This window comes from Eschscholzia californica, unplaced genomic scaffold (assembly GCF_041429995.1).
Source record: "Eschscholzia californica isolate CP2 unplaced genomic scaffold, dmEscCali1.0.p SCAF_5, whole genome shotgun sequence".
NCBI lineage: Eukaryota > Viridiplantae > Streptophyta > Magnoliopsida > Ranunculales > Papaveraceae > Eschscholzia > Eschscholzia californica.
Window position 1 is genome coordinate 40,538,957 of NW_028238472.1, and position 27,886 is coordinate 40,566,842.

Consider the following 27,886-nt stretch of genomic DNA (forward strand, 5'->3'; position numbering starts at 1 on the left):
TTTCGGTTTGTTCATGTCGTTTTTTTCGTTTTCCCTTTTTATTCTTTTAGGGGTAATTTACTTTTTCAAATGACCCATCTGTTTGTATAGAGCCTGGAAATCGTCTTAATGTCTGTTATACAACCCAAGACAAACTTTATCTCTACACCAAATTCTAAATTTTTCTTATTGTATAGTGCAAGTAAATATTGTTCTTTCCTCACCTTGTTCCAGCAACTTTATCTCTACACCAAATTCTAATTTTTTTTTCTAAAGCTAATTCTATTCTGTAATCATGTCCATAATATCTGGAATTGGTGATCGAAGGGTCACGAGACAAACCAACCCTCTCTTTGGTGCCCTTGTTTTAACATGGATAAATAATAAGGCTACAATTTTCAATAGGTCTCAAATCGAAAGTAAAATTGGAATATTAAACCGAAGAAAGTACGAAAATGGGGCATTCCTGCCAAAGAGATCTAGGAGTTCTTCCACTACCCACAACACTTCCTACTTTATATTAACACAGACCTGCCATGACTTGACTCAGTTCATGATAGCAGAAAATTTGAGCACATTTCTTCAGAAACCTTTTTCACTTGATATATAAATATATAAAACAAACAACATTTAATAGAAGCAGATCTACTTGCCCATTTACAGTTACACTCATCTCTTAATCATATACCTCTGTTTGCCTCACCAAAATTTTGTTACCCACCAAAAACCAATACAAGACCATTGGGCGACCAAATCTTGATCCTGCTGTAAAAGAATGAATAGAAACAAATCCGAAATGCAATTTATATACCAAGTCTTGTTCACTTAGTCCCTCGTATTTTGCATAAGTTCGAACCACTGCAACAAAAAAAAAGGAAAAGATGTTCAACAAACAGATCGAACTCCAAAAAGATAGTAGTAATTTGAGAATCTTACTTGGTTTAAGATGTTTACCTGTCTTAATAGATCTGCAAGGGTTCTAGGAAGTGCTTCCATGTTCTTCAGAATAATGTAGTAAGGGAAGGGGAAAGAATTCAAGTACTTGGTAATTTCGCCTTCCTTTGTTGCTTCCAAGTAGTTGATGATAGACTCTTCTGGATTGCCTGGATTGTCTATTAACAAAAACGCAACCATTCGTTTCTTATTCAAAGCATCTCGGACTAATCTCTTCAACTTTTCCTTTTCAGTGAATCGACCATCAGATATGATCAAGATGAGTTGCTGAAGTGGGTTTTGACCAGAAGGCAGGCGTGAGTGAACCACAGCTTCATCAAGCTTGTCGTTCAAGAACTTCAACAAATCAACCATTGGCTCATCAGCAATGGTGTTTTCTTGCTTGAAGGTCAAGCTTGAGATCATCTTCATCCCTGTTTCTCCAGTAAAAGGTTGATTGAAGTCATGAATTAACTTAATATTTCCTTTCTTTCCAAAGCTTGTAATGGCTAATTGCCCAACTTCAAGTTGGGACATTGCTCGACAAACTGTAACTAAAGCCTCAACAGCTACACTGCCACAATAGCTTTCGGACATACTTCTAGAGTCGTCCACAGCAACCATTACTTGATAATCACGTTTGTTTGGTCGTGTTCGTCTCAACCATATCTTGTCTTTCCTGTAATGACTTGCAATGTAGGGAATTACCTGGATAAATCAAAAAACCAAACATACAAGTAAGGGCAAAAGATAAATCCAAATCTCCAGTTTTTAGATGAACACGAATTAGCTTTTTGTTCCACTGATACTCTTACTTAGTCTTACTCGGTGCAGTGGTGGTGCAATCTCTACCTATAATTTAAATCACCTAGATTTTAGAAAGTAGTTAATTGAAGTGTATGGTCAGGAAGATGCTACATCAGCTTCTGCTCGAACCAAGTAAAACTCTAAGAGGAATACGTACTTCTCCTTGTTTTTACACTTAATTTTTTGCAATTAATCAGGAAATTAATCGTCTACCTCAGTCACTAACATGTAAGAAAGAGTTGGTAGTAAAAAGTAAGAAATTTGGGTGAACATCAAAATCTGAAATTTACCTTTTTCATGTTTATTCGCTTCCCAGTTTTATAATCCCCTTGGAGTTTGCTTGCCACGGTAGGTTCCATAACGAGCCGAAGTTGCTCGGCCAACTCTTGTGAAAGCCTTGTCGTGCTTAGTTCATATTTTCGCCATAAACTTGCTGCGTTCTCCCTCATATCACCAGAGATTTCCTCAAGCAACTCTGCCTTCCCCATATCTTCATCATCATCTACTCTTAGGTTACTAATCCCCAACAAGCTATCATTCATGTACGACCTATTAATGGCAATCAAATCACCCAGCATGTTTCCAGGATCATCATAATCACCTTTTGGTGATCCCTCGTCCTCAATTACACCATCACTGATAATTGGGTCCTCCGTCCTTTCGTCAATTTTTTGTTTGAAGGTGGAACCAGTATAATTTGTAACGGGTAGAATCTCGGGGTCATTCTTCTCGATCTCCATATCAGCGATGTTTTGCTTCTCTGTTGTATGATCTTCGCCTCCCTCAGGCTCATTTCCTTTCATATTCTTGTCCATCTGATCAGATGTAGCTGGTCCTAGTGCCTGGGAAGTTCCATTTTCAAACTCAGAAACGAACCCGTATTCTTCAGCTTTGTCATCTTCCATATCATCAGAACCATCTTCTTTCCTTTTTTCCTCTGTATCAATAGATGCTTTCACTCTTTCCTTCCATTTTTCTAAAGCATCCCCGAGACTACGGAAAGGGTTTGGATTAGTCCTTTGCATAGATTGGGAATCATTTTTATCTTCTTCAGATTGAGCATTTGGTTGATCATTGGTTATCTTTCCATTTTCGGATGAATCAGGTATTGTCATTTCTACTTGAGGAACATTAGTAGAAGGCAAGCCCCTTGAAGGAGCAAGACCATTCTGCATGTTACTGGTATTAGCCCATTGCTCCTCTGGTGCAACAGTGCTTGAGTCACATGCTTGTGCGTCACCATTCATTCGAGTTGCAGTTTCTGCATTAGGATTTTCATCTCTAGTTAAATTAGGCATCCCTTTATTTGGAGCAGTAAGATCAGTCTCATGATTCTCATCATGATCATGATCCATACCCTGATCATCAGTTTTACCCCCTTCTTCTGATTCTGCATCCATATCTTCATCATTCTCTCCATCGGTCTTTCCATTTCCATCATTTCCTTCCTCGCCTTCTTCACCATTATCTTCTTCAGGGTTTGTTTCTTCCATGGAGTCAATATCTTGATGATCTTCGACAGTAATATCTTCTTCATACCCTTCGTTTTGCTTGTCGTCGGGCTCTATTCCCGATGGATCTGCATATGCTTCATCCTTGTCCATCACCATGTCATCCATGTTTTCATCATCTTCAGGAATGTTTTCACCTTCATCTTCATTCTTTGGTTTATTAGGGTCATTACCGTTTGTTTCCTCAGATTCCTCTAAATTAGCAACATCATCTTCCTTGCCCCTGAGTTCGTTGGAGCCAGAATCTGATTCTTTCACAGATGGGCCTGTTTCGTACTTCTCATTTTTGTTCTCCGGATTTGTTTCTTCATCATCTTTGTCCCCAAGTTTTTCATCAGCTACTTCACCATCATCACCAGTTTTTCCCATAGCAGAATCAAGCTTTTCTTCATCACTATCCCCGTTTTCATCATCTTCAGAATCCTCGCTAACACTAAAAGTATCTGCCGCAAAATCTTGATCCATTTCTATGCCTTTTTCATTCTTACTCGGAACGTCATTTTGGTCTGGTCCTTCATCGGGCTGTATAGAGGAAACACAGTAAATTACACCAAGTGTCGACAAGTATCAGTATTAGCCCACAAAGTGAAGATCGGGAACCATCAATTGAAGGAGACAATAACCTGATGAACAAAGAGAAATACAAATGATGAAATGAAGAACGTGATGATTAGAAACAACCATACCTTCTCAGAACTTCCAAGAAGTTGATCTTCATCTTCGATTTGATCACTCACATCTTTCAGACCAGCACCTTCTCCCATGCCTGTTCCAGTTGCATCTTTCGATTTTTCTCCATCTCCATCATCCACTTCTCCAGGAGGAATACCGAACCCTTTGGAATACAAGGAAGCAAACACATTGGCAAGCATGTGAGTCATTTCCGCAACCTGCAAATACAAAATTGGGTTACATAAAACTGCAAAACTAGTCAAAGAAAAAGTCCAAGAAATGTGCTAAGAGAAGTAATGTACAGTTCTGTGCATGGCTAAGAACTCCAGTAGGACTCCATCTGCAAATGTCAATAGTGGATCCGTCAACATATGAAGATGCTTCAATTGTGTCTTTACTTCTGAGCAGAGACTGGGATTTCTGTCTCCAGCCTGGTCTATCGTGTCAACCTGTATAAAAACGCATTCATTGGCATAGAAGTTCATAAGCAAAAGAGAGTAAGACAGAGAGAACTAAGTAACAGCATTTCAGCTACAATCCTGTGCTAAACTATACAAAGAGATTAGAATAAGGTAAATTGCATACCCCAAGTTTGATTGTTTTGCTAAGCTTTTCAGAAATGAGATTCAAACGAAGATTCACTAGGGAAGATTCGAATATAACTTTCCATGATGTAATATTCCCCAGGGATGAATCTTCTGGGAGAAGAAAACTAGTGCTCATTAAATTTAGTGTTCGGAATGCTTCCATGATCTGCTTGGAAGTTTCCTTGACAGAGTCGGCAAATGCAACTTCAAGATTAGTCAAGGCATCCAAAACACCACTCTTTTCTGAGGCACTGGTCAACTTCTTTTTAGGTTCCCGAGTGGAATTAAATTCCTCCATTACCACCTTCCCCTGCAAAATTAGAAGCTCGTTTATCTTTGTTGACTTGTTTTTGTCAGATAAAGAAATTCTCTTAGAAGGAAGAAAAAGAGAGCTTAATCAAACATAAAAACAAGTGAATGTATGAATACCGTGGTTATTATTTCTCTAAATCGACCGAGCAGAATCTCTAACACCGATCTTCTATCAATATATTTTTCACTACAAATGTGGATTTGCTTCTCAAAATCGTTAATTTCCTCGAAATTCTGCATAACCAACTGCTCCATCTGCTTTGAAACTACAAAAGGAAGTGAAGAAGCTTCTGCTTCGGTTATCATTCTGTTGTCCCCTAGAAGGTATCGATCTAGTGATTCCTGTTAAGAGAAATGTCATTAGTACATGAAATATATTTTACGAAATAATAATATCACATGAAAGAGAAGATGTTCACCTTAGATTTCTTAAAACTCAACATGAACTTTTCAATAAAATCAAGAATCATACTGGACTCGGCCTTGACACTTTGACAAGTATTCGAGTGAGAACTTGTGACTTTCCTTAGTAACAAACATCCTTCATGTGACATGGAATATAGGCTGTCGAATAACCGCTGATGAATTTAAACGAAAAATATGATTAGAAACATTTAGAAAACAAAGAAAATTGTTGGAGGATTTGAAGGTTAAAGACTACCTTTTGTTGCCACAAGCACTTATAAGTGGCGTGCTGGTTCAAGGAAAGAGAACTCTCTCTACCAGCTTCATCACCAAAACGTAAATCTCTTACGCAAGCTGTACATTTCTTCAAGCTGTTCACATGTTCGGCAAAACCATAAGCAACCGATCGCTGCTCCTGTTGTATTACCATGAGGTGATCCAGGAACGAGGCTGATCTGACAACCTACAAGGAAAATTTATTAGGCATGAGTAGATGCAAAATCCAGTGTCTAGTAGAACATGGATGCCATTTCTATTGCTCAGAGAGAGAGAATTACTTGTTCAAGACTGAAATCTTGGTGGAAATTGAGACAGATCTGCCGGAGAAGCTGAACCATGGCTACACTTTTATAGTAGTATTCACTTGCTCTTTCCCAGTTCGACTTGGAGCTCAAACTGGGAAGAGACTGAACCATGGTATCATTGTTGATATCAAAATTTGAAGCAAGGATGTGCTGCACATCGTAAGATGGTTGAAGAAACCAGCTACTTGGTTGGTCAGATTTGAGACCATCCTGCAAAAGATTCAACATATAGATATTAGTCTTATGAAAATCAAATTTCACTCAAATAACTAATATTAGAGTTAAAATGACTATTGCCATCCAAGCAAAACAAGTCAGACTCAGGATGATTCAGATGAAGACAAGTCAGACTCGGGCAAATTAGAGATAGTTAGAAGGAAAAAGGAACAGAAGAAAATATGTTTCTTGAGGGACCAATTTAAAGCTATGATACTCTATATAAAAATACCTCAGAAACCATGGACTTGTGTCTTGATAGCCCACAATTTTCTAAAAGCTTTAAAAAGTCAGAAAGTGCCCTTCTCTTTCCAAAACTCTTGTTCTCATCTTTCCAACGGTCAGTACAGTCAGCTGCAGTTCTGCATATATTTTCAAGAGAAATCCATATATCCTTCGATTTTTCCCAGTATGCGAGGCATGTAGACTCTGAATTGATGTGTTGACTGATGATACTTCCAATCTCTGTTAAGCATTAAAATATAGAAGTTGAATCAGACGTTTCAAAAAAATTTAAGAAGGAAAAGATTTAGGAAGAAAGAAGTGTCAAAATCTAACCATCAGTATCCTCTAAGGCAGGTATCTTTATAGCACATGGCAGAGCCAACACAACTTTCTCTCTCCAGTCATTGTACCATATTGGCACGGATAACCTAAGAAATAGCAACGAAGGTCAAGAAACAGTACTTTTACAAAGGCCTAAATAATGAAAAACAAACCCGGCAATATAAGAAATACCACCTTTCTTCGTCACTGAACAAAGTCATGTCGACTGAAACTGGGAATACCACCCCCGAACTCGTGTCTGCTGGAGCAGTGGAGGTTTTTGGTCCTAGGAGAGATGGAACTTTAATTCCTTTTTTCCCGGCCTCTTGACTTATAATCAGCATCACTGGTTGTTGAAGGAGATCCTGCATATACCAGCTTAACTTTGTTATTCTCAAAATTTTTTACGCTATATAGGATAGTACTGCATCTTATGCCAGAAACTGAATCAAAGAGACAATTTTAAGTCACTTGAACAATTTTTTTTATGAAAACGCTTGCAGTTGAATAATACCAAAGATCTTGAAAACAAGGAAAGTAGTTTTGGTTACAGTGCAATTGCGGTATGCATGGAAATGGAAATATTTTGGCGATTTCGACCGAAATATTTCGAAATTTATTTCCCTGACAAAGCACTGTTAAGAGAAAGTGAGAAATGTAACTAAATTTAAGTTTCAATGGAAATTTCGTTAGGCAGGGAAATGGAAATATTTCAGTCATTTTGATCAAAATATTTCGAAATTTAATTCCTTGCTTGAAAACTGATACTTCTACTGAGACGTTTCATAAGAGATATAGTAATTGCTACTTGCATTGAATTTTTGTATTATTTTTCGAAGCTTTTGGCGGGTCCTTTTGGAGCTGTCTATCGACAAATAAATCTCAGGGCGTTCCCACCGACAAAGCTTGAGATGCTGTTTCAAATCAGCCACAATGTTTTTCCTCTGAGCTTCAATGTGCTCCAACACTCTGAAGTAAAAAAAAATAACCATTAGCATTACATCCCTCTCTATTGTCAATTGGAAAAAGACTAGAAGAATCCTACAAAATATTGATGGATAACTTACACTGGTAGAAATTGCACATAATATCCGAAAACATTGTACAGGATCTTCAAATTGTCCATCATAGAAGCACTGCATAATTGAAAATGGGAATGTAATTTATCCGAGGGATCTGGGATCATGCATACAACTAACTGCAGATAGGAATTTGAGCTAATTGGGCATTGGAATATATGAAGCGGAATAATAGAAGTGGTCTGGATCTGACCTTGAATACGATTTCAAGTGAATGCCACGATTAATTTGACCATGGAAAGCAAGTAGAAGTCGAAGGCGTTTCCCGAACTCCCCTATGCTTGACGTCTGAATAAAGTCCTCCAAACTGCATATTCCAGTTAATGAAGTAAATATTAGATAATAAATGAAAGTATTTGTAGGCCAAAAATCAGTTTGGCACAGATTGATTTGGACTCGTACAAGAAGATTTATACCTCTGTATTGTAGATAGACTATCTCCAGATGAGTCACCAGTTTCCCCACGATGAAGAACCGAATACAAGGGAAACCACAACTGCGTAAACGACAAAAACGATTAAGATATAGAGCTATAATTCATACTTAAGGACTAAGGCATGCAAAATAGCAGAAAATTACCTTTCCAGCATTCATCTCATACTGTTCCTGAACTCCATTCAGTAGAGCTGGCCAAGATTCGAGCTCCAACTTCTGCCAGGAAGATGCTAGAGTACGAATCGGTTGCAATTGAACTGAAACCAAGAGATTAAATATCAAATTATTGGTCATAACGAGAACAAAAATTGTTTCATTGAAGTAACTATTTACCAGACAGAGCAAACTTCGGAGCATTTTCCTCCAACAGTTGGCCTCTGCTCAGTAAAAATTGCAAACCTGCAAGAGCCTTCCAAAAAAAAAAAATACATATGCGTCAAGGATCTGTTTATTGGAAGGTTTTTGTTTATTGAGGTTTCTGATGAAATAGAATTACAAAAACTGGAAGCATGAATAAAAGTAACTACCTTAGCCACAGGAGTACCCAATGGAAGACCCAACAACATTTCAGTTACATCCAGAATCTTCTGCACATTTGGATGATCAGGCCAGTCATTCAAAAGATTAAGAAGCCTTTCCCGGAGATTTCCAAGTGGTTCCACCATGGAAGCCAGCACAGGAGTATTTGAATCCTGAAAAGAAATAAAGCAGTTAAATCAAAAGAAATATAAACAAACTAACAAACCATATTCATTAAAATATGAAGAGATTTGTTATCATATGCACAACCTTGTAAAAGTTGTAAGCAGTAGCAAGACGAGATGATTCAAACTTTTCCTCGAACTCCAAGCATACACGTAGTAAGTGCTCGGGCATAAGCTTCGCATCTAGGGTGGACGATATTATACCTCTCAAATCTGTAATCAAGTACACAACAGATTGAGAGATGTATAGACAGAAAGTCGTTTATTTAGAAGGTTAACTAGACAGATCATCAACAATCACCTTTGACTATCACCATTCCCAATTTGTAAGAATCAATGAATGAAGATAGCTTTTCTGCTTCCGGTATCTGCCAACTTCCAGGCTGAAAGGATAATTAGTAGATTAGCACAGCATTGCAGAGATGTTCATGATGAAAACAAAAATTATGGTTCTTGGGGAGAAGATTTATCTGTAAATATCCAAAAAATGACAACTTACAGATTCAACTAGATTACTTGAACCAAAAAATTGATCGTGAATATAGACCATGTTCTTCAAAATGGAATCCTGAAGGAGGTTCCATTCTTCTTCGAGATTTTCATTTTCCTTGGGAGGTGCCTAGAAAATGGAATAAAATACTATTTAGGGACTACAAATAGAAAAATTCCTAGACTCTAGTCCATGTATAAAAACAATACCCATTCTGTAGCTTCCCCCTCTGCAAGCAAGCCTTGCCACTCCATAGATAAAGTCTCATCTGAGAAAGAGCTTCTGAGTGATGATACGTCAACTTCCAGAATGTCTTCAATCTTGAATTGCCGTGTTTTAAATCTGTAGTTCTGAGCTTCATCTTCTTCTCTTTCTTTTGTTTGAACTTTCATGCTCATCCACAGTAGAGAAAATTGATTGAATATCTCAGTCAGGAGCTGATTGGAAAAGCAACCATAGTTAGCATCGATCTTTTACAAATAATTTCGTGAACTGAGGTAAATGTTCATGAAACGACAATTTCTCACCGTGAAGCATTCATCATCCATAAGCAGCGAACTAGCTACGTCATGTGATTTCCGAACAAGAACATTATGATAAAGAGAGGCATGCAATTGCAACACGGAACCCTGTGATTGGTTAAAAATGATATTTGTCACCAACAAAAAATGAATAACGTCATCGATAAATACCATTACTAACTATGTAAACATGCATGACATTAACGAAACGTTTTTTTTTTTCTAAATGTTTTATAATTCTACAGAAATTCTTCAATCTCTAGTGATCCGTTAAACAGAAATGATAACAAATGACGAACTAGAGCTAGCAGATTAGCAAGGATTCTTCTTAAGGGAATAACAAACCATTTTATCATCGCCGATTTCTTTTCGATTACTGAAAAGCTTTTTCAGAAGGTTCACATCCACAGTATAAGAAGATTGAAAATTGAGCCCTTTGTTGTCGATTCCAGTTGAAATGGATACAACTCCAGAACCTCGAGGGAATTGCATGAAAGAATAGATTGTTTCCTGCGAATAAATAACAGGAGTAAGAAACTGATACCTGGGTGAACTAATGTAAAGAAAAAGAACGCGCATTACCAGAACAGAACTGATGTCCTCCTCAACCTTATCCAAAAATACTTTCTGCAGAGAACTTGACACAATCATTGACAACCCCAACTTCATTTCGTATACTGCAACTTGAATAGGTTGAAGCACATCCATATATGAAGCATATTCATCTGATAAACGATTTACAAAGCTGGTTGCAGTTTCCTGGTTACATAAAGGTACAACTCGTTAAAAATACGTAATAATCAGATATAGAGAAACGAGAAAGTATTGACTACAGTTAATAATTACCTGCCAGTTGGATGCCTGATAAATCATTTCCATTGTATTCATATCCTCTAGGTTCTTAGTCAGGAAAGATGTAACCAATCCTAGGAAATCGGCACACTCAGATTCTAACTTTGTAAACTTATCAGGATTGTCCCGATATACTACCTGAAAACAGAAGGTTTTGTTAAACAAATATATGTCAAAGTACTATTATTGGTTGGGTAATAGTTTTAAACACTTGCCAAATTACAAACTGAATATTACAATTAAGCGAGTATTGTGATATGAAAACAACTACTTGTAAACAATAAAGAAAACATTGGGACAGAAGGCTAAAAAACATTGAGCAATAAACGGTGTGAGGATTCCTGTGAAGAAACTATCTAACATTTATACTCGCATTCAACTATCAGTACAAAATTCTTGGAGTGGAGGCCATAGATATGACTTCTTTTTCAGCAAGGTAAATAGAACAGGCATCAATATCCGTATATATAAGAACAATAAAATGAACAAGGTAAATTTGACAAGAGGAAAACATTCTAGATTAGAAAGCAGTTCGATTTACCTTTCTTTTTAGCTTTCTCCTCTCTTCTTCAAGAGATTCTAGGGAGAGTACTCTCTGTTTCTCATCGTCTTCCGTAGAGCTCCTTCCTGCTAACAGATTGCACTCCTCTCTAACCTGTAAGAAGCAACAATTTCGAACACTAAGTTCAAGTTGATATAGTCTAATAAACATGGAAACTGGGACAAAAAATGATTTTACAGGCCTTAGTAAAACGCGAAGGGAGAGATCCCCATGTAGAGTAATCTCTTATGAAAATCATGTTTTACATAACAACTAAATATATACGAGTCTCCGGTTTTAGCAAGTCTGAAAAAACTAAATCGACACATATTACGAGTTAGTAATTGTACAAAATGACACAACTTGTAGACTTCTTATAAGTGATTTGTGTCGTTGTGGTTGTTTTAAAATGTTACATTGAAATAATATGACAGTTACAAAAAAGAAAAAGAAAATTTCACCTCTATTTCAAGTTTAAGCGAAGAAATCTTTTCCTCTAACTGAGAATGCTTGAAGGAATATTTAGTGGCTGGATCAAGGTCGCCAGGAGACAGGATCAGGTAGAAACGCAATCCTCCAATGTGCAACCAAGCACGTCCAAGATTGGACAGCAAATCTAAAATGTAAGGTAATCAGAAATATTAGTCAGGAAAAAGAACAATTCCATTGACCGAAATAACTGAGGAAGATTATCGGGTGTCTTGAAGCCTTACCATGAGCAGGGTGCTGAATGTATAGCTCTTGAAGCAATGGTTTAATAAAAATATCCACCAAAGAAGTCAATTTGTTTTTAACCAAAGAAGTCCTATTAATGTGGCTTGACGCAGCAATAAGCGCTGCTAACGAATCTAGATCTCCTTGCTGTGACCAAATAAAACATAAAATGATGTTTTTCAGAAGAGCAAAACCAAACCATGGAGCACAACTTTTATGATGGAACAAAATGTAGTTCAAAAGGTATCAAGTCTGAAGTAGTTAAAAGAATATGATACAAAACTATCCCAAAAGATTCATTGTACAGAACCAAACATTCACAGTACATATTAGACTTCGATAGATATACATGCAACTTTGATGGGCCTATCAGACCTTGCTTGGGGGTTTGTACAAGTTATTCCAGCCAACTGTAGGTCGGACTTGACATTCAGAAATTCAACCTCAAGTTAGGTGTTGATTCAAAAGAAAAACAAAGAGACATGAACTCGAATTCAAGTTGAGAATCTATTTTTACCTAGGTTCATTCCTAGGTAATCGTAATTTAAGCAATGCAATGTACGAGGCTACGAGCAGGGCATACCTATGACACCTAGTAACTGGTATCATCCAAGACCCTTCAAGAGGAAATAAAGATTACTGAAGCAGAAGTCTACCTTAACTTGACCTCCAGAAAAGGAACAGAAAATTGACTTGATCTCTTCATATTTTTCCTGCTGGAAAGATTTTTTGTGTGCAAATATAATCTGGAATATGGAACATCATATAAGGACAGATCCCAAATAAGTTCCAGCAGTTGAAGTAAGAAACCAACAACATACTACCTGTTGGAAGAGAGACTGGGCAGCATATGAAAGAAAACGAAGTACGTCTTTCTCTGATGGAGAATCTTGCCATATACATCTTGAAGCAGCTCTAAGTTTCAAACAATGCACAGAGTAATCCTTGATCGTGGAAGCACCTTGCCTGACCATAATAATACGAGAAATAAATCAAACCTCAGAAGTACTGAAGAAAAGAAGAGCAATTCCATCACCAAGCATTTTATTTAATGCCAGGTACAAAACTACCCTGAGATTTCAAAACACAAGCGGGAAAGAGGAATTAAAGATCTTACAGAATGTTGTCCAGTGTTGCCATTTTTGAGGGAAAGAATAGCATATATGGTAATGAAATATCATAGCCATCTATCTTCGAAAAGTTCCGGATTGGTTCAGGACAATAAGTCCAGACAGATGAATGCCACTTGAACCACATTTCAAGGATGTAAGTGGACACTTTTCTGTTCACCAAATCAACTGATTCCCAAGCATCCAATGTCCATAGAATTGCCTGATGCGGTACAAAATCTGTTGGAGGTCTCGAAGAAAATTCCAGCGAGAATCTCATAGCGTAACGCAAAATCTCAGAAATATTTGACAAAGAAGGCAGAAGTACTTCTTCATCAAGCAAAATAATATTTGATAGTCTTTCAAGTAGCCCCATATCAAGAGAAAAACTTGTGCCATCACACAAAGGAAGGATCTCACGCCAACTTCCGAAAACAGAATCACTACATAAAATTTCAGGGATGAAAACGCAACACGCAGCTGAATGTTTGTTCAAGGAAATGGCCATTTTAGACGATAGAGAAGCCTCCATCTTGAGTTTATCACATTCATATCTCTCCATAAGCATCTGGGGAATCTCATCCAATTGTTGGACAATACTGGGATCAGCCTTTGTAGTATAATATGATGAGAGGCAAACACCTTGCAGTGCTAAGGATTTGAGTTCTTTGTCAGCTGATACAATGACCTCCGAAGGAAAATGATTACCAGATGAAACTTGCTTCCATACTTTTGTCCTTTGTGGCCAAATCGATTCACAAACACTTGAAAGCTGCCTTGTTTTTTCATATAACTCCGCAGAAGACGGCAAAAAAGGATGACCCCCATGAACCCATAACAAAGATTTTGGGAAATTAAAACGCCAGGAAGAATTTTTTACCAGATTATCGAACTCTTTCAATAAGTTGCCAACTACTTTTGCGAAGTCTTTTTGCAGTTTTAGCATATTCTTCATCAATAAACGCAGTGATAATATCTGGGATTTCGGTTCAGATGAAGTTATTGCTTTCCAAAATGATTTGTGATTATCAAGAAGATCCATGTACAACTGAGTTCGATCATCATAATTAGGGGAAACCACAAGATTGTTCAGTACCTCCTTCTCCAACTCTTGAAGACACTTCAGCAAAGGAATAAAATCACGAGTTTCTTTATTAAATTCATGTTCATCCTCAGCATTCCATTGTTGCAAACAGACCCGTAATAAGGGGACCCACTGAATGGCATTATAGAGGCACCTACTACTCTTTTGAAGTGCTTCATCAGATGAAGTTAAGTCCACCAACTTAGTTGAAAGCAGTGGAAGTAGTTGCTTATCACCATCTATTCCGTAAAGAGAAGTAAGCGTTCTTTGACATTCAAAAATACATTTCCAAATGGGATGGTTCAGTTCTAGTTCAAATATGCTCAGAAAAGATTTGAAGAAGCGGCAATTTGGTTCCACTACAGAACTAAACCACTTTAGCCAGAAGACATAGAGTTTAAGATCCCCCTCAGTAACCTGTTCAACCATCCAGTTAGCAGCAAAGGAAAGCATCTTATTTGCAAGTTCCATATCGAACTTCTTAATGTCAGCATCCCTCAATCTGGGAGGATTTGAACCTGTGGGAAATAGAACCAGTTCTAACATATGATGAGGAATAATGGATGGATATAGGTTGTTGACCACCTGTAAGTACGCCTCTATCTGACAAATGCCATCAACAGAACCAGCTTCACTAATCAGACTTCTTTTTTTGCCTAACTCATATGAAGCACATTGAGCCCCCAAAAATTCCAAATACATGCAATTCTGTCTCATGGAAGCTTGTCTGGAGTTCGATGAAAAATCCCTCAATTTAATTGGAGTTGGCCATCCTCCTGGCAGAGAACACCCTAACAATGGATCGACTTCATATAATTTTGACCGAGATAGATAAGAAACTTTTGCATATGAGATGGCATCCTTCCCCTCAGTGTCACCTAAAGAAGAAAGATAGGTATGCTCCCAACTTAACTGGAGACTCCACAGAGGCATATTACCGTTCATGATAAGCTGCTGAAATAACTGAACCCATCGTGAGAGCTCAAGGAGTGTAATTTGCACGCCAAGAGTTAAACCTGTTTTTCTGGCAAATAAATGAGCTTCAGCCATTGCGTCGACAAACTTAGATATGGGTATACCTGCTTGGACTAGGAATCTCTGCACATCTCTTTTCTCATTCTCCTCATGGTTATTTTCTCTTACCCCATCGTATAGCCAGTACGGCTGCATCACAAATATTTCGACTCCTCGATTTCGCATTGCTCTAGATATTTCACCATATTTTGGGTTAACAGTGAGGAAGAGTCTAAATTTACTGTGAGGATGGAGCACCACTGGTTTTCCATCTACAAGACCACACTCGTTAATAGTAATTGATCCACTTGGTTCGACCAGAGAGTTGATCCTATCAAGAACCTATATTTAAAACAACCCAAGGTGAGAAGTGGAATACAAACATATGGTATCAAAGAACTAGAATAGACGATAGAAAAGCAGAAAAAAGTAATAAATAACCGAGATGATGCACCAACCGTGGGGTTGCAAAAATTCGCATTCTCCAGAACAATCCATTCTCCACATTCAATGGCCTTTATTAGTATCCCTGTAACCCATTCGAACTTTGCGGAAAATACCTGCTTCTTGTTATTTTCTTGCAATTCAAGGATAGTTTTTTGAGTTTTACTTAAGTCCTCATCAGACCAAGATACACATTGCATCTCCAACCCCAATTTTAATTGCTCAATTGTTTTTTTTTGAATAATTAATTGCTCAATTATCTGAACCAGTAAATCCAGAGAACTACATGGGGCGCTCTTCCAACACTCAGCATACGCTGAAGTAGAAGTTGACATAGGGTCGTAATTTATGCTGGATAAGAAAAAAGACCACCTTGAGAATATGTTTTTTCTCTCAACTGCTAGTGCTTGTGATGTGGATTCTAAACTCAACCGACAGAAGTCGTCAACGTACTTTTTAACTTGGGCAATGACAGATCTGAAGTTTCGAAAAGCATTATATTGCTCAAAGCACCCAAGCAACTCGGAACTATCAGTTGCAGATGAGAGATTTAACTCATGGAGCACATTACCCGTGAGCTGAGAAAGTAACCTCACAAGTGATGTTTTACCTGATGATGATTGACCAACCACAATGCACAACCACTGATGTTGTACACAATGCATGGCAGCTTCCATGATATAACGATTTGCAGGTAGTATACAGAGCTCATTTTTCGAAACTTTGAATGGTTGAGAATGGTTTCTCTCAATAACTGAGTTTCCCACAATCAAGGACTGAGGATTGATCTGTACTCGAGGATTAGGATTTATAAACGGCTTCACCCCAAAAATCTGTTCATAGAGTTTAATTACTTCTCGACGATCAGTTGATGTGCGCATTCTTTGAATATAGACTACGTTGAGAAAGCAATCCACTTTCGATTTCACAGGCGCAGCATCTATTATCTGACATGACCGAATAACATCACGTAGGTTGAACTCCCAAGGAGAACCATCTTGACCATATTTGTGAAGCAACATGGTATCCTCATAGAGACGCTTATTAAAATGAATCAACTTGGAAAGAAGTGACTTGGGGATTAATGGGTGTAGTGAAGCACAGATTTTAAGATAGTCATCCTCAACCAACTCATCCACATAAACCTTTGTAAAACGATTAAGAAAGGATTTTGGCAGGCCTTTTCTTCCACCGCCCTGAGAAGACGGATTTTGGCAAGCAAAAACTCTGAAAGATGATGGACACTTGAAAGTACACTGGAGCTCTGGGATATATACTTCGGCACGGTGGTCAAGTATAGCATTCAAACCCTCTAAAACAGACTGGGGAGCAAGATTGAGTTCATCCAACAAAACCCAATCCCCGTTCTTTAGAGCTTGCAAAAGGATCCCATCGCACCATGCGAACTTCATTCCTTCCTCATCTTCAATGGGCAAATCTAGACCCAACAAATCCATCATATCAGTCTGTTCAGAGAGGTTTATCCGCACAACATTATGCCCTGAATATTTGCCTAGTGCAACAATTAAACTTGTTTTCCCAACTCCTGGACTACCTTCCAACAGGACAGGTTTTGCAAGTTGCATGGCTCGCAGTACCCTCAATGCATTTCTGCAAGTTGTTGGAGCTAAGAACTCAAATCCCTCGGGCTTACATTCCTTGTCACCTTTTGTGATGTAGAAGGGGTTAATACCAAATCGAGAGTTAGATTGCTCATTGTTGCAGCCCATATTCATAGTATTACTCATTTCACTCCAGCCAAAATTTTGCATTTTGGCTATCTGTAGTTCTTCAGCATCTCTTAGCTGTAGAGAGTCAACAAGAAAAGACAGAGATTTCTCTCTCAGCGCTCCTGCATCGTGCCTAGAGATATTAGAACCCAAACTTAAACCATCTAGCAAAACAAGGAAGACACCATGTAGGAATGCATAATTAGCTCCAAGACACCCTTCAGCTACATTAATAAACTCAACCCAAGATAGGAGATCTCTTACAGTCAGCGATCTTCCTGTTTGTAATTGGTTGAACCACTCCCAAAAGTTAATCATTGGATCCATAGTGTTCAAAATTGTTGGTTTCAAACATCTTTGTGTAGCAATACTTCGAAGTTCTTTTGAGTCGCTAACAGGAGTCACCCATATCTCAGTAAACCTATTTCGAAGAGCTGGAGATAACTCCTTCTTCCCGTAATCACCCCCTGGATTCATTGTTGCGAGAAGAAAAAAGTTTGGATGAGCAGTTATTGTCTCCAAAAGTGGTCCACCTTTCTCCGCCAATGACAACTTTTTTTCTGGCTCCAATACACTGTTCAACCGTTCAAGCACACTATCGTCAGCCAAGGAGATCTCGTCAACCAGAAACAGGTCCCCATCCTTCATTGCTTGTATAAGAGGTCCATCTTGCCAAGTAAATATCGTCTGCCACTTCTGATGCAACTGAACAAGAACCTCTATACTTTGCTCAAAACTTCCAAGATCTTGCTTGCTTACGTTTGGATGTGATACATCTCCTTTCCTGTAAGTGTCCCTTATTACGTTCAGCTGACTTAATGTTGAAGAAGCTTCGCCAATATCCGAAGATATTGCAACAGGCCCTGTGAAGTGAAGAAAAACATTTGATCCCCTTAGTTGCTCGACTAGACAACTGAAGTCCTTCATTAACTTTGATCTATCCCTCACAGGGTAGAAACCCCCAAGAAAATCTGACGTTTCTGTGTACTGATGGCAGTTTAAAATGTGCAGCTTGGACTTCAGAAAGATACTTAGCAACTGGCAGACCGTAGTCTTCCCACCACCAGTCTCACCAACAAGAAGGACAGGCTCGCGCATTTTATAGCAACGTTCGATAAGAAAGTATAATCTCTGCATAGTTCTAGTCCATGTAATATTCCCAAGATGCTCATGTATTCCCGCATAGGTGGATGGATTCAAATTTGAGTAACATGAGGATGCCTCCTGTATTTAGCAAAAATAAATTATCAGAGCAAGGAATATAATAAATTGTGTCTTGGGATCAGATACGAAGAAAAATAGTCCTATAACTGAAGTGGAAAGGAACTAAGAGGATGTTGAATTGCTCTGGGCAAACCCAAGGCTCGTTAATTTTAGTGGAAATTGGCAAAAAGTCTCTGGTCAAGTTTTCCTGTCAAAAAATTATTCATCAATTTTTTTTGGGCTACAGCTCCTTATGTAAGGTTTTCACATGTTTGCACAGTTTGCACACATTTGCATAGGGCCCTCGGCCCTAAAAAGTTATTAACATGTCCTTTTAACCAAGACCAGTAGGAAATTGAGTTCTCTGGGCAATTTCCTGCTAAATTTATTAGTTTATCTCAAGGAACTAATTTTTCACGCACATAATATTGAGGGTGCATTTTTCTGAATCAATAGGCTACTTCTGTACCAAGTCCAAGTCTTCTAGAGAAGAAGAAACTGAACTCTAACCAAAAAGCGATTACTAAAGCATTTAACTCAAAATAAAGAAACTAATAAACAAACCTGCAGATACAAATTATCCTTCTGAAGTTTAACTCGTGGGAGATTCTTCACCAAAATTTCTTGAACAACATTCTTCTCATTTTCATCTCGTAACCTTTCAGCCAGGAGAAAATAACCGTCTTTGGCCAGATCTTCGTATGACTTTCCATCAAACTTCCTGAAACGGTCTGCCCAGCGAAACAAGTCCCTTGGAGTTATAAAACCATGCTTTCCAGCGAAAACTTTGCTGCTCTGCCTATGTAGCTGCAAATCCTCCATAACCTTAACCATCTTTTCAGCGTAACTTGGAGGTATTTCACATCTTTCTGTTAGTATTGTAATTAACTCATTGCCTGGAATTTCATCAACATGAATCTCCACAAAACGATTTCGAAAAGCTCGAGAAAGCATTTTACGCCCTCCATACAACGTGGGCGGGTTCTGCGTGGCAAAAAGCATGAAATTTGGATGTGCCTGTATAGTTTCTTGTAGTTCCGGCACAAAAAGCTCTCGATTATCATCTAACAATCTATTCAGTGCTTCTAGAACATCTGATGGTGCAAGGTTAAGCTCATCGAGAACTATCCAAGACCCAGTTCGAACAGCCTTCACCAAAATGCCTTCTTGAAACACAAGCTTCCCATAAGCATCAGTAACATAAGAACCCAGATATTCTTGTAGATCAGTGTGCTCATGGTTATTAATGCGAACAAACTCATGACCAGTGATTGAAGCGAGATAGTGAACAAGGCTTGTCTTCCCACTTGAAGTAGGTCCCTGTAACAGAACAGGATATCTCTTAATGAAAATAGCACGTGCAAGGTTCTTTAGATGCTCTTTAACACTTTTTGTAAGAACATATTTTTTCCCGAAATCATCAGACTTCGAAGCTTCTCCAAATTCTGAACTCTTCATCAAGTAACGATCAAATGGTACATTTGGGGGCATAGATCCTCCTAAATATGACATTATCATATTGTTCATGAGTTTTGCACTAGGTCCATCCAATAAGGTCTGGAAAAACATACAAAGTCCATCATAGAGAGCTCTTTGAAATCCAAACTCCTTTTCTGCCTTCTTTGTATATTCCAGTGCACGGTAGAGAGATCTCAAACTAAATTGAGGCTTTTGATTAGCGCTGTCTTGAAGCCTCTCTTCCGATCCCTTCTTAGCTGCCTTATAGAAATTCACAATCTTACTCACTAAATTTTTACGACTCTCGTCCATGAATTGGTTGATAAAGAGTGCCAAATCTCCATCATCCAATACCTCATCAACAAAATATTCAGAAAATCTACTCCTTAAAGTGCAAGACAAATCACGTTTTCCAGCATCAGTAGCCGGATTCATACAAGCAAAAATGCGGAAATCAGGATGGCGCTTTATATAATCAACATCTCCTCTTTCTGCTAAGCAAAGTGAGCCACTTTCTCCTTCTAGAACACCGAGAACTCTTTGTAGCGTCTCTGGTGGAGCCAAATTTACTTCATCAAGTAGAATCCAGTGACCCTTTCTAAGTGCAGTAACAAAAGCTCCTTCAACAAATGAGAATGCCATGCAAGAGGAGGAATCTATCTGCCCACGAGCTGTATCAAGTCTACCGGAAAAACCTTCCCAGGCTTCAATGACATCTCCACTCAATTGTTTCTTCCGTTTTATACCAGATCCTGATCCTGCTGCTGCAGGCCGTACATAGTTAAGGACATCGTGACAATATCTTTGAAAGGCCTCTAACAGTTTCTTCCAATCCTTCTTCTCCCGATAATTCTTTAGGAAATTAGTTACTGCCGCATTAGCCTGAATAAGATATAAAAGGGTCATGTTAGACGTGTAAACTCTATAACGGAAAATTGATCTGAAAAACTGATCCGGAATAAGATATAGATGGGCCATGATAACATGAACTCAAAAGTTGAAAAAAAAATGTCAAAAGCAAGATACCTCGGAGGAAACGGTCTTAGGTAACAGCTCTGTGAATTCATTATAAAGAGGGACACATATGAACTGAGGATCTGTAGGTTTAAGCCCACCTAGTAGATCAGCAACATCACTCTGCTGACTTAAGTTCTGGAATCCAAACACATTGAGATAAAGTTACCTCCATACACTAGCAAGCAAGTGAACAATCATACACAAGGAAACAGAAACATACCAAAACTGTAAGAGGCTGGCCAAGCCTCGTCGCCAGATTCTGTACAAGTGTAGTCTTCCCAGTACCAGTTTCACCAACCAAGAGAACAGGTTCATTATTTTTGACCGAGCAAGCTATCTTCTGGAGAACATGTAGTGAACTACGAATACCCACAAATGGTTTAGGTTGTTTATGTAACTGCATATGGAACATCAAGGAAAATATTAGATAACCAAGTTAATATTGTTTGATACATCAAATTCCAGTTAAAAAGGCAACTTACCATAGCATGAGTTCGTCTTAGGACAACACGTCCAACTTGCAAATCCATATGTTTCTCCTGCACATGAATTACATTAATAACAACGATAATGATGATGATGATGATGATGATGATGATGATGATGACGACGATGATGATGATGATGATGATAATGACGATGATGAATTGATGATAATGAGCAAAACCATTATAATGAACAGAAGAAACCTGAATTGTCGGCTTATTTAGAGGATATATAGTTTCAGTATCTGCCGTCATAACTCCCCAAGTCCTTGCAATTTCCTTCATTATCATCAGCCGGTTGTCTGGGGAAGCAGAAGATGATGCGAAAATATCTACTGCCTGAAATATATGGTCCACTTTTAGCAACAGAAAACCTACTATGCCAGCTACCTTCTCAATTATCATCTCTTAAAACCATTTGAAATTCAAGAACTGATCTGCATCAAGCTCACCTCTTCATAGACACTCCTACATTCGTAAACCGACAAACTAAGCGCTACAAAGTTGAACCCTAGGCCTTCAATTCTCTTGCACCATTTCAAGAGGTCCCTGTCATATTATATAAGAGAGATGTGAAACAAATAGTCGTGAAGTTTTTCTTGAACAAAACAAAGAACTGCGTATTGATAAAAGAAACGTAATTTTCAAGATGAAATTCTAACTCTAGAGCCACGTGCGACACAAAAATATATATAGAAAGAGAAAAGTTAATTTTAATCAAGCTCGCCTCTCAATATCTCTATAATACCGAAGTTTTTACTAGTCATGAAGTTAAGATGAAATAACTGCTAGAAGGGTGTTACTACCTCAAAGAGAATCTATTGAAAGATCGAACTCCTCCAATTTGGTATGATGATGCATCATTAACTCTTTCGAAGGTTTCTGTGTGACAAAACCAGCTTATTCAAACCTACATTCAAAACCTGAGAAGCATACTGCTCACAAACAGAGATTTCATACCTATGATTTTCTTCGCAACAGATTCCAGCTTTGGATACCATGCATTGACAATATCCAGTAAGTCCTTACTATTAGGTGATCCAATCACCACTTTCCACCACAGGCCACCAAGAGAGACCCTGCCTATTAAGCAAAAGCATCATCTAGTTAATATTCGTTGATATCCAGAGGAGGAGGAGGTTGGGGGATAAGATGGTCCACGAGCATATGAAACTATAAACAATTTTTTAAAATAAGTTTTTATGCTTCAAGGCAGTTTGCCCTGACAAGGTGAGGCGGTGCCTCGAGGCGTACGCCTTGTGCATAAAGGCGTAGAATATTTGTTTTCCAAAGGAAAATTATATCAATTATGTAAAACGTAGCATAGTTTTTATACTTTACTACCGTAATATACAATCCTAAGTGTTCAATAAACAAAATACTAATATTTTGTGTTGCCCAACAACTCCAAAAATAACTGGTGACTTCAGATGCAAATGTTTTAGTCTCGAGTTCAAACCGTATGTCTCGAGTCATCAGGTGACAGCCTCGCCTCAATGCGTACGCCTTGAATGTTTTTCAAAACATTGACTATAAAGTCATGTAATATTAAACTAAACAAAAAAACTCCCAAAAAACGGTCAGTTGCAACAAACCTTCTGAATTATGAGAACCGTCATTCGTTGAACTTGATATTGTAGCAAACAACCGAAAGCTATCTGCCACACTTACTGCCTGCAAAAGCTTAAGATGTATCAATTGCAAAAGAAGGGATTTCATATAGTATTTGCACTTCCAAAAGACATTCATATAATTGAAGCATGTCGAAGGTAATAAAGGTGAAAAATAATTAGGGAAAAAGAATTTATGTCCAACCGACTCAAGGAAGTCATGCAACAACAATGGTACGGCACGGCACTGTGAAGCATGTTTGTAGGGAATTAATAAGTTGCTGATTGTTCGATAAAGTCTAGGCCTGGGCTTGGTGCTCAGGTGCTGCGGCTAGAGGACATGGAGGAGGGCATGTGCAGCTCATTAAGGATGATACAGTTGGTGTTTGAAGGATGAGAATGAAACATATTCGATGTTTCGTTTGTTTTTGTTTCACTTTATGGGCTTTTAGTCCGTACCTCTTGTTATGGGTTCAGGTTCCCTTAAGCATGCTCATTAATGCAAAAAAAAAGACTCGGCAACACTTGTCAATTGCCGGTTCAAGGGAAATTGGGGCCCTAGATGAAAATGGAGTAGTTCCCACTTCCCTACATCTAAATATGAGCACATGTGCATTAAAGCACAACCGTCAACGTACGAGCAATGGAATGATGGGATTAAACTGTCGGTTATCCGAAAATAACAAACACACTTGTATCTAGAGATACCATTCCAGAGCAATGACCAGAAGTCAAAATAATGTGAGGTTTAACGCTATCATAGCAAGACTCCAGACTTTTAGATTAATTAAAGACATGGGTTCCGAGATAACTGATGGTTACAACTGACTCAAAGTGTTGGAGCTATATCAACGAGTTAACGAGATTACATTTCACATGTATATGAGCTTTGTGCGCCTTCTGTATGACAGCATTTCACGAGTACCATGAACACAGATAAATTGGAAAGAGTAAGCGAGCATTGCCAAAATAACTACATTGAACTTGGGCACACAAATCTTCAGCCAAAGAAAGCAAAATTAGATAGAGCGTATTTACCTCCCCGCGACCAGTTAAAAATGTGTTTGAGCCTGCTAGGAGAGGTAATAGTATGCATTGTACATCAGATGGTGCTTTGTCGAAATCCTCGAATACTACCCAAAATCCGTTCATAAGGGCCTTCATAAAACAAAAGGCAAGCACATTTGAGGGAATCAAAAGTATTACTAATTACGAATCCGAGCATAATGAATAAATTTGCTCTTAAACTAACAAACCTGAGTAAGTGAGCCAGGCTGCCATTTAAATTCACCGGGTTTTTCAGTACAGATATAACTCCCGATTAGCGTTTTGCCGTCCATTTGTTCATCCATGTGAATAGATAGAACTGAAGAGAAGAAGAGCCATAACTCGTGACGAAGGTATTGAAGATAAGCATATTAAAGCATGACATTGTCACTTAGATCTACTAAATAGTTGCTACCACCCTAGATAATATGTGCGAACTAAGGTAAAACAGGCAGTAGTCAATTGTAAGATTTACAAAATATCTACCAGAAAGTTTCTTAGTTTAAATGCCTAAGGAAACCCCTCATAAGTGTCCATAGAAATCTAAGATTATTGTCAAGTATCACTTGGGTATACATATATATATATATATATATATATATATATATATATATGTATATATATATATATATATAAGTATCAGTCAGGTATATAAATATATGTGTAGAGAGAGAAATAGACAACTAGTTGAAAGCCTTATGATGGGTTATTTATCTTACAACCTGCACATGAAGACTCTTATAACATGTTAAGAGCTTCATTGCGGTATGAAGAAATAGAGTACCTCGATTTCCACTATCTTCGGCCAACTTGTTGATAAGTGCTGTCTTTCCCGAACTAACAGGACCATACAGAAGGACAGGCCACTTTTGACTGACCGCCAGGAGGACCATCTCAAAGCTCTTCTTTACAGTAGATGTCAAGACAAAAGGCTTATCCACTGATTTTGCATCCCTGAAAAGTAAAAGTGAATGTCAAAAAAAAAAAGCAAAGAATCATGTATAGATCAAGTAGGTGCACATATTTTTTTTTTTTTTGAAACATTTGAATTAATATTGAAAAGAAAAAAGTAGGTGCACATATTAATTCCCAAATCTATACCTATTTGTTAGCCTTCTGCTCCTTCTTGATGACTCCTTGTTTGAGCCTGATGAGCTTTTCGTCAAAGTCTTACCAAGACCAAAGGACTTCATACAACGTTCCTGATTAAAATCAGTATTCTCATCCACATTGTCAACCATTTCTAGTTCATTTCCTTCGAGGTACCACCCTAACTTTTCCAGTGATACATCACCGCAAAAATCATCCCACCTGCATATGGAAAGGTAGATAAATAAGATATAACCACTAAATTGTTTAAAACAAAAACTATTCTTGAAGTAACTAGGTTGGCTAGAAGAAATAATGACTAACCGTAATAAGCAAGCAAGAGCCTCTTCTTTTCCTAGACCAAACTTTTCAGTTGCTCTATCACTCATTTGCAAAGTTATAGATAGAACTTGTGATGTACACCATCTTATATCCAAAATATTCTGGGTAAAGTGCGGATCAATGCTTGAATCAACGCTTGTAGATAGATTTGCAAGGTCCCAAAAAGAAGCCCAGTCCCAGAGTTCACAAAAGACTTGGCGATCTGTGCGAAGTAAGCGTAAAGATGTGCGGACAACATCCAACAAATGAGTTCCATCCTGAGAAACAAAAACAAAAGAGAACGTTATACTCATTTCGAAGAGATTTCAGCATGTCCTGTCATGAAAAGAGTACATGAGAATACACTACTAACATCTATGAAGTAATGATCAAATTACCACCTCTGAGTTGTATATAAATTTGTGAGGAACCAATAGACAATAGATCAGAGTACAGTAGATTTCCTTTTTGTGAGGTTGTGAGGCACAAAATCAAGCTAATTTTAGTGGGTCGGGACTGATATTGATAATATGAAGATGACGATCCTTACACTTACACACTTTGGGCTAAGAGAAAAAGTTGGACACAACCAGTGTCGAGGGACTTTATTTTGAATTCGATGGCTATGTTCGCATCATTGAAACATTGTAGACTTTTGATTTGACCTTTACATTTTGATTATGTTAGTATATAAATATATTGATATATTTATAGCTTCCCTTGTTCTATAAGTCACTGAATAATAAATTGTAGCAGAAAACAGTAGAATTGTACCTTCATTAGCATTTGTGAAACTGAATCTGGTGGCAAGAGGCATTGGAAGGGGGGAGGAGCAAAACTAAAATAAATTAATATGGTCCTGCATTATACAATAGCTTGAATTTAATCACGTGAAAAGAGATAACGTAAGAAAATAAGCTGGGATATCAGATTATTCTACCATAAAACATAGTTAGAGTCTTGCATGAGAAATTAAGAATAAAATGTATGTTTGCCATCTCCTGTGACCTAACCAGTAACATATGTGCCAAAGGCTTCCAAAATCCAAATACAATCGACCCCCAGTCTAAACACAGACACAAAAACATTCTACAAACACTCTTGTTCATGTTAGGAATGTTAATAGCAATGCCTGTTCAGAAGAATACTAAGAACTTTCTACACCACCCTTTAAGCGAACAAATTACGGTCCTTGATCACAGCTCTGGACATGTTCTACACCCCTTCCATTCTAAGCAAGCCATTTAAATGCACTTAGCAGTTCATCAAGACTTTGCAGAATCCACATATTCTTCATGAAGAAGATGAAAGTTATACATTAAGAGCTCCCATACTAATAACCAATTAACAAGATCATAATTTCTTATTTCCTGTAGCTAGAAACTGAGTCTACTACAAGAATACTAACAACCTTCCGTAAGCTAATGATAATCAATTGAAGTTCAATCCGAACTTATACGATTAAAACAAAAGAAAATCAAGCTAACCAACTTACCCACGTAGATAAGGTAGTAAATCCATTGCTCTACAGAATGCGAAACAAGCAAGTTCATGCAGCTTCAACCCCATCCCACTTTTACAATGAGCCTCAATAACATTAACATCATCTCCAGTTTCCATCATCGTATCGTCCGAATTAGATATCAAACATGGCACCAAACGAAGTAAAGAGACAGTTTTTTCAACAATTTTTCGAGAAATAGGACGAAAACAACCCATAATTGGAATTGTATAATCTGGGTCCAGGAACAGTTGTGCTATGGAATTCACTACTTCTTCTTCCTTCAATTTATCTCCCTAAGAAAGCATAAAAGAAAAGTAAAATGAGCTTTAAATTTTCAAAAAGAAAAAAATCAAAACTTTTTCAGATGTTATTTATTACCTTTTCTATTAGAGATTTTAATGTTGGATTGGATTTGAGATTGGGGGAACGAGCTAGAAACCTCTTGAGAGACGATTCAACGCTAAAACTACCGTCAATCGACATCTTTCTCTGATTAATAATCTGTAACAAAAATATTGAACACAATAGAAAACAAGTTAAGTTGATAAACAAATTAGTATAAAAATTTGAACCCTAAGTTCCAAGTTGAATCCAGAGGCAGCTAATACGATATAGAACGTCGAAGAGGTTTCCCAGAAGAAGAAGAAAAAAAAGGAGGGAAACTGAAGGAAATGGCTTTGGGTTTAGGGTTTAGCACTTAGCAGTAATATATGGACAGAGTGGCGGTTCAAGCTTTTCTGTTCGGCTATTTGGACGTTATGTTTAGGGTCATTTCCAAGTTGTGCTCTAAATTGTTACTAAATGGAAAATTTGGGATCCAAACTGGAATTTACCATGTTAAACGGGAGTCAAAACGGGTAGGAATCGGCCGCTCTGGCCTACC

General features: G+C 37.9%; 1 protein-coding gene across 1 annotated transcript; it reads right to left on the bottom strand.

Annotated features, from left to right (window-relative positions):
* Positions 1 to 556: 556 nt before the first annotated feature.
* On the bottom strand, positions 557 to 27,773 carry LOC147539219 (midasin-like protein). Its single transcript, XM_086642111.1, has 52 exons — positions 27,382 to 27,773; positions 26,995 to 27,296; positions 26,274 to 26,358; positions 25,503 to 25,777; positions 25,191 to 25,400; positions 24,874 to 25,043; positions 24,299 to 24,408; positions 24,081 to 24,200; positions 23,028 to 23,106; positions 22,393 to 22,515; positions 22,239 to 22,314; positions 21,885 to 21,981; positions 21,637 to 21,771; positions 21,430 to 21,486; positions 21,168 to 21,344; positions 20,957 to 21,082; positions 19,037 to 20,812; positions 15,554 to 18,493; positions 13,006 to 15,437; positions 12,713 to 12,854; positions 12,545 to 12,634; positions 11,888 to 12,035; positions 11,636 to 11,790; positions 11,175 to 11,288; positions 10,628 to 10,771; positions 10,364 to 10,540; positions 10,127 to 10,291; positions 9,788 to 9,889; positions 9,470 to 9,697; positions 9,270 to 9,389; positions 9,072 to 9,153; positions 8,856 to 8,983; positions 8,594 to 8,758; positions 8,400 to 8,475; positions 8,211 to 8,323; positions 8,048 to 8,127; positions 7,825 to 7,938; positions 7,620 to 7,688; positions 7,365 to 7,521; positions 6,748 to 6,917; positions 6,565 to 6,659; positions 6,239 to 6,471; positions 5,764 to 6,000; positions 5,463 to 5,669; positions 5,221 to 5,379; positions 4,919 to 5,143; positions 4,488 to 4,799; positions 4,205 to 4,351; positions 3,917 to 4,120; positions 2,010 to 3,752; positions 934 to 1,620; positions 557 to 837 (listed from the first exon to the last, which is right to left on the bottom strand). Exons 1-52 carry the CDS (start codon positions 27,484 to 27,486, stop codon positions 805 to 807), a joined length of 16,416 nt encoding a protein of 5,471 aa, XP_086498237.1. The 5' UTR covers positions 27,487 to 27,773; the 3' UTR covers positions 557 to 804.
* Between the last annotated feature and the right edge of the window lie 113 nt (positions 27,774 to 27,886).